Source organism: Artemia sp. Qi Xiang Cuo, chromosome 6 (assembly GCF_049724085.1).
Source record: "Artemia sp. Qi Xiang Cuo chromosome 6, ASM4972408v1, whole genome shotgun sequence".
Classification (NCBI taxonomy): domain Eukaryota; kingdom Metazoa; phylum Arthropoda; class Branchiopoda; order Anostraca; family Artemiidae; genus Artemia; species Artemia sp. Qi Xiang Cuo.
Window position 1 is genome coordinate 320829 of NC_142799.1, and position 12316 is coordinate 333144.

The 12316-nt window shown below is 34.6% G+C and overlaps 1 protein-coding gene across 1 annotated transcript in view; it reads right to left on the minus strand.

Moving 5' to 3' along the window:
- The window catches only part of LOC148950770 (ski oncogene-like), a 182352-nt gene that overhangs the window by 92713 nt on the left and 77323 nt on the right, over positions 1 to 12316 (minus strand). Inside the window, exon 4 of the mRNA XM_089090443.1 lies at positions 1598 to 1709. Coding sequence (XP_088946569.1) covers positions 1598 to 1709 — 112 coding nt within the window. The remainder of the gene's footprint in view (positions 1 to 1597; positions 1710 to 12316) is intronic.

The window sequence follows — 12316 nt, forward strand, 5'->3', positions numbered from 1 at the left end:
ATGATGACTCGCAACACCGGTACAAAATCAAATTTGTCAATAAATAATACTAACTAACAAAACAAATGTTCTGAAGCTTGATTTCTGAGCAACTTTTTCAGGAAATCTGAAGGTGGAGTGAGAAAGGAAAGCCATTTTTCTAGGGAAAATTCCAGCACGCCTTTTTTTTACAAAAAAGACAGACACCCTTCTGTGGAGGAGGAAGGGAGGAGAAAATATACGGTATTTTGGGAGGGCAATTCTCTACGGGGGAGGGAGATTTTCTATAGGGAACATTTTTCATGAATAGTAAAGTTTCCGGGGGATTTTAAGGGATAATTTATAAAGAGATGGAAGGGGATTCCCTTTTATGGTTCAAAAAACGGTCAGAAATTAAATGAAAAAACAAGCTTTTTTAACTGAAAGTAAAGAGCAATGCTAAACTTAAAACGAACAGAAATTATCCCTTTTGGGGAGGCCAGTGAAACTATGGTCCCCTGTGACACGACCATTCATAAGATAATGAATCAAAACCAGACTTTTACTCCTTTAGTGTTCTCAACAGCCTCGCCTCCTTCCCCTACGTAAAACGTTGTCCTAACCTCCCCCAAGTATATATAAAGTTAAATGGTATCAATTACCTTGAATTAACACGGATAAACTAGGTAACCAAGAGAAGATTCTTAGAATACAATAAATTTAATTTCCTCCCGCCCAAAAAAATTTGACCCCCCCCCCCCAGTAAAAACAGATTTAAATAGTCCCAAATACTTTGAATTAGCATGGATACACAAGTTAACCAAAAGAGAATTCTTAAAATAGGATAAATTTAATCCCCCATGGAAATATTTAACGTTACACCCCTCTTAGAATAGAATAGTTTAGGACTGCTACAGGTGCTTTTGCTGACCTACATTCTCAGCAACAGGAAAAATAGCCAAAATTAAAGGTCAAAACCTATTTTCAACCTTAAGTGGAAAAGAAGACATTTTAAAACTCGTTTAAATAACATTTTTAATTCGTTAAGTTTACAAAAACTTTCAACAATACATAGAAGGACAGCACTCAAATAAACAAAGATGCTCAAAAACCCAGTTCATGTCCTTCACTCTTTCGATATACTGGAAAAACACTCAGACCCGGATCGAATAGGTGCAGGGCCCGATTGTATTTTATTTGTGGGACCCTCTCTATATGTTAAATACTTAAATAGAATTCAGATCCAGTATATATAAATATATATATATATATATATATATATATATATATATATATATATATATATATATATATATATATATATATCAGGGACGTACGCAGGAGGGGGGCGTCCGCCCCCCCCCCCCGAAATCTCACGATTTCTTTTCATTTTCCCTTAATTTTCTGATTTTTCTCACAGAATAATGGGTTTGAAGGATTTGGTCCCCCCCGAAACAAATTCCTGCGTACGTGCCTAATATATACATATATATATATATATATATATATATATATATATATATATATATATATATATATATATATATATATATATATATATATATATATACACTCATTTTTACTAGAAAACTCATCGTGAGGGGGTTGAAGGGCTGTAACATAGCCAATGATAACGTACCGGTTTCGGAGCAAGGGCCACATTGGGTTGATAGTGAAGCTCGAACTTTTCAGCGTCTTTTCTTGAGATAACCTTTTCCGGATTCACCAAAGCTGGCGGAGAATCAAGAGACCTAAAAAAAATCAAAATTTAAATAACTCTAATTTTCACATAATTCAATATTTTCCGTCCTGCATGTAAGCATGATTGTTTTGGGACGAGGGGCTAATAATAAAAAATATTGATAATTTTAATAAGAAGTTCTCGGAAATTTTGGAAAATTTTGAATTTCAGGAGCCAACCTTCAGGAGACCAGGCCCCAAGGTTTCCCCCCTGCGTACTTCCCTGCTTTTCGTACCACATAATTTTTTTTTTTACTGACACGAATCTAAAACATATTTCAAATTGTTTAGCTCTTTACGCAAATAAAGACTGTAAGACAATTGTTTTCCGGAATACAAAAGAAAAAGCACGCTTCAATTATATTGGCTGTATAGACGACGTCCTTTTTTTTTTTACCAATTACTTAGGGGTTAGTGCTTAACAGTTACTTATAGCAGTATTGCTATATTAGTCTACCCATTACTACTATGTTATTTTAGTAGTCTTACTGATGACTTATAGTATATATTAATTTAAAAAACTTTCCACAAAACAAGTTTTTTAAAGAAGAGTAAAAAGCTCCACTTAGCCAAAAATCAGCAGAAATAAAGTCAAATAATCTTCCAAGCTTAAAGCTACCACAAACCACTATCAATAAATAAATGAAACTTAAACCGAACAGAAGTTAAAATAAATAGCCGAGTCACACTCAAAACGAGCAAAAATTAACATCTCTAGGGCTGATACCCCCCCATGCCTTCTCAAGACCAAATATAACTTACATTGTACTAAAAAAAAAAAAAAAAAAAAAAAAAAAAAAAAAAAAAAAAAGATTCAATAAGCATATAAAAAATTTATACAAAAAAAGATACTATCTTTAAGTAAACACTTTAAATTACGAAACACTTTTCCTCTAGGCCATAGCCTGTTGAGGTAATGTAGAAAATTTATTCCTTGAGGTTTTGATAATTTTTTATTTATTAAAGTAAAAAAATTGAAAACATTTAAAAAGTATTTTTTCAGTTTTTATAGAATTAAAGATTTTATTAATTGCTAATTCATACATAAAGATTTAATTATATATTAATTTATAGAATTTTATAGAATTATTTTTTCTATATAATAACAAAGCTGTGTATAATGTGTTTCAGGAATCGTTCTTAAAGACTTAGGACAAAAAGTCAAAACTTTAGCGTAAAGAGCAAGGTCTTGTGGAAGGGGTAACTCCATTCATATAGGGCTACGTAATAATTTCTGTTCGTTTTAAGTTTTCACGTTGCTCCTTACTTTCAGTTGAAAAAACTTTTTTTTTTTTATTTATTTAATTTCTGATCGTTTTTAAATAATACCGGGAAATCCGGCTCTCTTTCCATGAAAAATTCCGATACTTGAGCATTATACGCCAATCACTCGAGTTTACGACGCGTAAAACTCGAGAACAAACCGGTTTCTTCGTTACTTTAGAAACAAATTTTGGCTATATATTTGCACATTATAGGGGGTGGGGGGCGGGTAAAGTACAGCGGGTCTGCATGCAAAATGTGTTGGGTACAATTATTCTGCATATTATGAAGTAATAATTGTTTCCTGACTTCAAACTGTCCAAATACATTACGTGCAAATATAGCCTAAATTATGTATTTCCCATTTATTGTCACTTGTCTTTGTCTTGTCTCACGCTAAGATGAAAGAAAGTAAGGAAGAAACCAGTTTGTTCTCGAGTTTTACACAGAGCAAACTTGAGTGAGAGGCGTGTAATACACAAGTACCAAAATTCTTTCCCCCTACGAAAAATAAAAACAAAATTCAAATACAATTCTCAAATTTGGGAAGCCTTATTTTCCTCGGGGGGGGGGGGGATATTTTCCGGGAGGGTGTTTTTTCCGCAGGGGGGGGTATTTTTCGAGAGGGTACTTTCCAGGGTGGGGGAGTTTTCGCGGGGTACTTCCGGGGGTATTTTCTGGGGGGGGGGGGGTAAACGCCAGCCGCCATATATTTGACCATTAGGAAGGGTGGGGAATAAAGTTTATCGGTAAGTATTTTGGAATGTTTTAATATAGTTTTCAGATAATTTTATAGTGTTTCATTATGAAAAGTGGGGATGTAGCACTAATACCCAGAAAAGTAAATAAGTAAAGCGCATATTACAGTTCAGAAAAATTTAGCTTAGTTATTAAACGTAAACGGTCGTTTTTTTTCGCTGACTTTAATGAGAATCTTTTTTTTTGGCAACTCTGCCATACAACATCTGGACCGCAGGAACAGAGTGCGTAGAAATTATTTGACTGGCTGATTATATAATATAACGTCAGCCTAAGGGAGGTGCAAACCTTTCTGACAAACCTGACCATGTAAGATTTATTACTTGTGAACCATCGGTGCCCAACACCCTTTAATTCTGCACACAACTACTACTATAGTACGAGAAACTACGTTACTATTTGAATTTATTGCAGGAACTTGAAATATAGTTTATGGCCGACCACAACAGCGGAAAAGAATGAATTAGGTTCACTAAAAGACCGCCATTTAAAACACAGCGGAAATAAGTGATTTTTTGCGAATATAGGGGTGGCTCCGCCCAACAGATTGTATTGCAATCCTTTTGTTTGCCAAACTTTCTCACGTTAGAACGAAGAACAAAATGAAGGGAAAAAAAAAGCTGATCATGAAACGTTTTACGTTTCGCATCTGGTCAGCTGAAGTGACTCATTTTTAATTAGTCAAATTCTTCATGAATGAAAAATAATCTAAACAAGCGTATACACCACCTGTCCAGTTCGGGGAAAACCCAGGATGTTATTCATTTATTTTTTGTTGCTTTTTCTCTACTAAAAAAAAAATTAAGGGGCTTTTTTGTTTTTACGGCTCAAATCATCATTCAAATACTTAAGGAGGGGCTTTAAGCTTATTTCATCCTTGTAAGAAAAAAAAGACAAAAACTAAATTGGTTCCGCTTAATTCACATTTAGCTTTTTTTGTGACCCCTAAAAATTATACCCCAAATAGACGCAAAAAAGAACAGAATCTATTTTTGTCTCAGAATGAAATCAAACCATAGATAAGCTGATTAAAATTCCTGAGTCTCCTCAGAAAGGCGAAGAAAAAAATCGAATGCCGAAACAAAAAAGTATGTTTTTTGTTCAAAGTCTAGGCCTGTTTTAAGCCTTTGCAAAGCATTATAGATCGGATGAATTCGTTTTTTCCGTGCCACTGATAACTGATAATCAAGGGACTATGCACTAAGTAGCGTGGTGTGCATGAGGGCCTACTAAATTTTCAAGATTATCGGATCAATTGTGGGGAGGATTCTGTCAACAACATCTGTGAGTTCAAGGTACGTGGAGGCAATATTCAAGGCAGCTAGAAAACCAAAACGTAACCTAGCCGTTTGGCGTAATTCGAAATGCTTAGGAAAATATTTGATACCTTTTATAGGAAAGTGTAAGTGCTTCAGCTCCAGATAATTTATTGAGAATTAGTGGCAAATACCATGAAGAAGCTAAATATGATAGCCATAAATATAATGTATGGTGAGTATATTAAATTACTTATCTTATTTGCTGTTATATCTTTAAATTGGGCATCTTCACAGCCAAAACAGAAAGTTGTTCTTTAGAGACACTCAAACCCATTTATAATATGTATTACATGATTTTTTTTTGTAATATGACGTATATTGATGTAAATCAATGATGTACTAATACTTGACGTTCTCCAGGGACTAACGTTTAGGTCCCAGGGATCATTGATCAGTCCCTGGAGTTGTGTTTTTTGTCTTTCTTATACAATATATTTTATGCATTTGACAGAGCAGTACACACACTAATTATTTTAGAGATGGGATTATTTATACCCCAATATATATATATATATATATATATATATATATATATATATATATATATATATATATATATATATATATATATATATATATATATATATATATATATATATATATATATTATATATATATAGACAGAGAGAGCTGGGCCCCAACAAGCTTCTATATATATATGTGTATATATATATATATATATATATATATATATATATATATATATATATATATATATATATATATATATATATATATATATATATATATATATATATATATATATATATATATATATATATATATATATATAGACAGAGAGAGCTGGGCCCCAACAAGCTTCTATATATAGGTTGTCACTGTCGCTTGTCTTCTAAACGCAGACAATTTGAGCCTTTTCTTGATGTCATGACGTCATAATGGACCTTAAATTAGAAGTAGTGTCTTTGTAAAATTACTTCTTTTTTTTTATTGGACCTTTAATATTTGCCTCGGCTTGTCTTTTGTCATTATGAAAGACATATCGCTGAACCTCTGTTTCTTTTATTTGTTCAGGTGGTGGGACAAAAACTTCTTTTTCTTCCAACGACTTATCTAGTCCAGGTTTTTGATTTTCGAAGGTATGGAAGGCATTGTCGACCCCCTTTGTTTCTTTTAATTGTTCAGGTGGTGGGACAAAACTTCTTCTTTTGCCTTGGCTTGTCTTTTGTCATTATGAAAGACATATCGCCGAACCTTTGTTTCTTTTAATTGTTCAGGTGGTGGGACAAAAACTTCGTTTTCTTCCAACGATGTATCTAGTCCATATTTTTGATTTTCAAAGGTATAGTGCATTGATGACCTTATCCATGCCAAAATCCAAAACCCAATCATCGTCGCTATAATTTTCAATTTGTTTGGTTCGTTTTACCTCTGCTTATTTTTCGTCATTATGAAATACATATTGTCGACTTTTTTTTTTTTTAACAAAGGTGTGGTAGGCGTTGATGACCTTATCCATGTCAAAATCCCAAACCCAGTCACTATAGTAGTATAGCATTAATTACTCCGGGGTTAAGACCTATCTCAAGTGGTTATGCCCGTATTTGGGCATTAAATCTTGCCAATACTCCACCCTCAAGACCCTTTAGGCCATTTGAATGGCTATGCAAGACAAAGGTAGGACCATAGTTAGATTTGGGTCATTGACCTACACTCAGACCGGTACCAGCCAGTATCTCATTTGCATAATATTCCTGTCAGGACGCTTTAGTAAATATTCGATCTCCATTGAATAAAAGCAATGTTCAGTTATTATAATACTTACTATTAGAGTCATAACAATTATTTGAATAAAAGTTTTATCTTTTGAAAATATTGTTCAATATTGAGGTATGCATAAAGTTGAAGTTAATAAAGTCGTAAAATATTTTAAGCAATGAAACGACAGCCCTTGCTCGTCCATGTCCCAGCCCCAAGTTAATTTTTTTCAACTTTTATTAACTTAGAAATTTTTTCAACTTTTTTCATGTTTTAAAATGACATAAGACATACTTAACACAAAATATTTCCTTTTGATATTTTCAAAATATAAAATTAAGATGATATAGATATGTTAGTCGTGATTAGAAAAATAATTTTTGGAGTAACACTTCTATTTTTGCTTTTTAAGCTTTTGAACTTAAAATTTTTTGGACTTCAAATTTTTGTTAAAGTACTGGGATACACATAAACTTCAAATTAATAAAGTCGTATATATTTTAAACGATGATACGACAGCCCTATGAGGAAAATCATACAATAACCCTTTTTGAAAAGTATTGTTCAGCATTGGGGTTTCATAAAGTCAAAATTAATAAGTTCGTATATATTTTAAGCGATGATACGACAGCCCTATAGGGGAAATGAAACCATAAAGCCTTTTGAAGAGTATTGCTTAGTATTGGTTTAAACATAAGGTCGAAATTAATAAAGTCGTATATATTTTAAACGATGATACGACAGCCCAAATGATATGACAAATGATATAATAAAGCCTTAATTGGCCACAGATTATTAAAAGAATTAAAAGATAAACACTTTTGCATGGAACAAACTCAGCTATCAGATAAATTGCGAATGTCATAGTTGTTGACTGAGCATCAACAATCTAATAAAAGCACTTTTAACTACAATAAACTATGGGAGTTGATAAACTCCGAGTGTTGTAGTTGCTCACAGGGTACAAAAAAAATCATAATAGAACTATTGACTACAACAAACTCAGCTACTTGAGAAATTTCAAGTCATTTAATTGGTGACTGGGTATCAAAAAATTAATAAAGTAAATTTCCATGGAACAAACTCAGTTAATTGGTAAGTTCCAAGTCTATTTTATGTCATTTTAAGACATAAAAAAATATATAAAAAATTGAAGTTCGAAAAATAAAATAAAATAAGCTTAGAAAAATAAGTACAAAAAAGGGGGACAATAAGTTGGAGGGGGCATTGAGGCCCTGGGAGGTTGGGACATGGATGAGCAAGGGCTGTCGTATCATTGCCTAAAATATATACGACTTTATTATCTTCAACTTTATGCATACCTCAATATTAAACAATATTTTCAAAAGATAAAACATTTATTCATATAATTGTCATGGCTTTATCTCGGTCATAACCGAGATAAAACCTCAGTCGGCTCTCTCGCCGCTGCTGCAACTAGTCAGCTAAATGTATCCACGCATGTCCTTAATCAAAATGTGCTTGGTATTGTGAGTAACATGCCTGCTGTTGTGCAAAAATCAGAGCTTATTAGTATGATTCCCGGTCTTGTTTAAGCAACTAAAATTGGAAGTTCCAGATCCATCCGTTTGAATTTCGAGACGATGCTGCCTTAAATAAAGCTATAAATGAGGGTTTGTGTTTGGGATACGAGCTTTTTAAAATTACACCTTTCCAAAAATTACCTCCTAGATGTTACCGTTGTCAATCCCCGAACCACATTGTCGGTAATTGTCCATTCCCATCGATTAATCAAAAGTGTTCACTGTGCGCTGCTGGACATTGTAACAGACGGGATAATCTTTGCACTAAAAGCCCGAATTGCGCCAACTGCGGGGGAAATCATGTTTCTTATAGTCTCAGATGCCCAGTGTTTATAAAAAGCTTTGAATAAGGATAAAAAATGATTGCTAGAGGCAACAGATTTCGCTTTGTTTCACTTAATATTAACGGAACCAGAGATAAAGATCTTCTTCTTGATGAGCTTCTTGATTATGACACAGTTTTCCTACAGGAACATTTTTTAACTAAAGCCAATATAGATACTCTTAAACGGTCACCCACCCACCACACGTTTGTACGTGAAGCTACAAAAACGCAAGGTCGACTCCATGGGGGCCTTGCAACTTCAGTTCGCCTCGCTCAGAAGCCTGAGCTTATTTCTTCTGATCATAATTTACTGGCAATTAAGTGCGGCAATAGGGTCCTAATCAATGTCTATATGCCATGCAATCGCAAGAACATTTCTTCCCTATCTGTCTTCGTGGGTTCTTACAAGCGACTCATCGTGGGTTCTTACAAGCGACTCAAGACACTTCTGCTAAGAGTGACCAATCAGAGATTAAATTGGATTGTGGCTGGTGATATTGATGCCAATCGTCTGTCCCAATCTGAAAGAAGATACCTATATTTGATGCTTCGCCTAGTGAATATCAGTTAGTCAATAAAGATAAGCATTTTACCTACAGTCATAACCGTGATGGTGCTAGATCAAACCTTGATCATATTATAGTTTCAAATGGATCACTCGTGATTCCTCCTGTCATTGTTTTAGATGATAAAATTGATGATGATCACTTGCCTTTAACTTGTGAAATTGAGTCGCCTGCTCTACTGGCTTATGACAGTTGCTCTTACCATAATAAATGTTTTGATAAGCCAAATTGGAAACGAGTGAGTTCTGAAGTTTATTTGTATGTTCTTTGCTCGTTATTGTCAAGCCTGAAAGTGCCTTTTCACCTTTTACAAACCTCCGTAAGGTCACCGTCAGCTAAGATTGATTTAAATTGTTGCTATTACCAGCTCGTGCATTGTTTGAAGTCAGCTGCTTCAGCTTCAGTTCCTGTTGAACGTGTCAGATTTGGCACCAGAAAACCGTTGTGGAATGTGTGCCCAGAAGTGAAAAAGCTACACAACGCGCGAAGTTTTGGCTTCGCCTTTGGATTGTTTGTAATCGGCCCAAGTCTGGCGAAGTATTTAAATTAAGCAAAATTCGAAACGTCAGTTTAGATCTTCTTTGTGTCAAGCCCGCCTGACTGATTTGGATGGCCCCTCGGATCTAAAGCCTTGGTCCAATGTAAAAATAGCAGCAAGTTTGAGCCTGCTACCGTTTCGATTATCAAAATCAGTAATTTTGTTGCTCATTTTACTCGTGTTTTTTCTACATTTAATCATTCTATCCAGTCCATGTTTTCTTCCTTATTGCATAATACTATTCCTCAAGTTCGTGAGCAAGTTCATATATTGTCAATTATATAGTGGTGATATCTATCGGGCTTTAAAAAGGGTTAAGAAATCAAGTGCTCCTGATATGGATAGTCTGTGTTACAATCACTTCTCCAGTGTTCCAGTTATCGACCAATTACAGTGTCCTGCTTCATGAGAAAGTTTTTCGAGTAAGTCGTATAGCCTGAAATTTTGACTAAATGTGATTTTTCTGATTATAAAGTTGGGTTCAGAGCCGGTTTTGGTTGTTCTCATGCCCATCATAAACTTGGTCAGTTGCTAGTCTCGGCAAAAATGCAAAAAAGGCAACTATATTTTTGCTCAGTTGATATCTCGGGGGCTTTTGACAACGTTGCACATTCGCAAGCGCTTCATTGCTTAGTTAAAGCATGAGTTAATTCTTCCATCGTAAAAATACTTCAATGTTGGTATTCCAATTCGTTGGTTTGGTTAAAATGGATGTATGATATATCCGAGCCTATCTCAGTAAAGAAGGAAGTCAGGCAAGGTGGTGTGCTGTCTCCATATATTTTTAAAACCGTGCTTGCGGACTGTTGCGAATGTTGTCTCCTTATGTATTTTTAAAAAATACTGCTGTTAGTCAAATTGCCCATGCTGATGATGTTCTGCTAGTCAGTCATACTAGGTCCTGCCTCACAAAGAATCTAATTGTTCTGATTACTGCTTTGAGTATTATTGGAATTTCTGTAAATGTTTCAAAATGCGAGTTTCTTTTTTTTAATATTTCTAACCCTGCTCCTCCTTTACACTTGGGTACAATACTACTCAAGTGTGTCTCAAAGTTGGAATGACTTGGGATTACTTTTCTGATACACTATCGGCTAAATGCTCGTCTCTGGTTGCTAGTGCTCTGCAGTGTATTCGCTTCTCATATGGTAAAATCTCGCCTAATAGAGGGAGGTACAATCGACGAGGCTTATGTAAACTTTACCATAGTTGTCGTTCTCCTAAAAATCTTTTTCTTTCCGGTTTGCAGCCTCTAATGCGAAAAAAAGACCGTCTTCAGCTAAGGACAGGCTATTTTAAATATTGTAAATTCCTGCTATATTTACCAAGGTGGTACAGAAATCACAACATTATTTATCATTTTGGACTTATCGACCCTCTAGTCCTGCTTGACAACATCACTGAAGATCTGAGGACCAATACGCCAAGAAAGATATGTGCCCGTGACCCCCTCACTTATTTTTTTCCAGATTAGTGATTCTATGGATATTGTCAGGTTATTTATGTTGTGTTTTTCTTATTATTTCCGTATGGATTATATTATTTTGTTTTCTTTTTTACTCCGCATTGATTTTATACAGCGGGTTACAAATAAACTTACTTGCTTACTAACTTAATAACTGAACATTGCTTTTATTCAATGGAGATCAAATATTTTCTAATTGCGTCCTGACAGGAATATTATGCAAATGAGATGCGGCTGGTACCTGTCTGTATGTAGGTCAATGACCCAAATCTAAGTACGATCTTACTTCTGTGTTGCATAGCCATTCAAATGGCCTGAATGATCTTGAGGGTGGAGTATTAGTAAGATTTAATGCCCAAATACGGGTGTCACCGCTGGAGATATGTCTTAACCCAGGAATAATTAACGTTATACTACTCATTATCGCTATCATTTACAATTCTGACACGTTTTGATTCTCGCTGCCCATGTTGATTTTAGTTGATCCGCTCATGGCTCACATGTTAAATGTCGCATGTCTTCTATTCGCGTGTCTTTGTCCTTCATTTTTGACTTGCTCACATGCTCAATGTCGCAAATCTTCTAACTGCGTGTGTCTGCTCTTCATTTATATTTTTGACACGCAACCGCTTTTCTTCTAACTGTGTTTGTCTTTGCTCTTAATTTTCATTTTTGACTAGCTCACTTGCTCGGTGCCGTATATTTTCTAACCACGTGTGTCATTGCTCTTCATTTTCATTTTTAACACGTTCTAATTGTCATTTTCACATACCTTCTAACAGCCCGTGTCTTTGCTTTTTATTTTCATTTTTGAAACGTTGGATTTTGATTACTTCAGACAACTTAGCAATGGCCTTTGCTTTAGCTGTCCGTATTGGTGTTGTCGCAATTGATGGTCCAGGTTGTCAAATTTCACATCTTATCACGTTTGATAGTTCAGGTTTTGGTTCCAAAGAATCATCATTTATAGTAACTGCAACAGCATATTTTCGTTTTTTGGGCCTTTCAACAGACATTACATTATATTAATAACTGTTGCGTTGGAAACTAAACAATCTTATTTATGCTATGTATGACATCATATAAGAAAATGCTTATAAGATGTCAAAAGAAATACTTA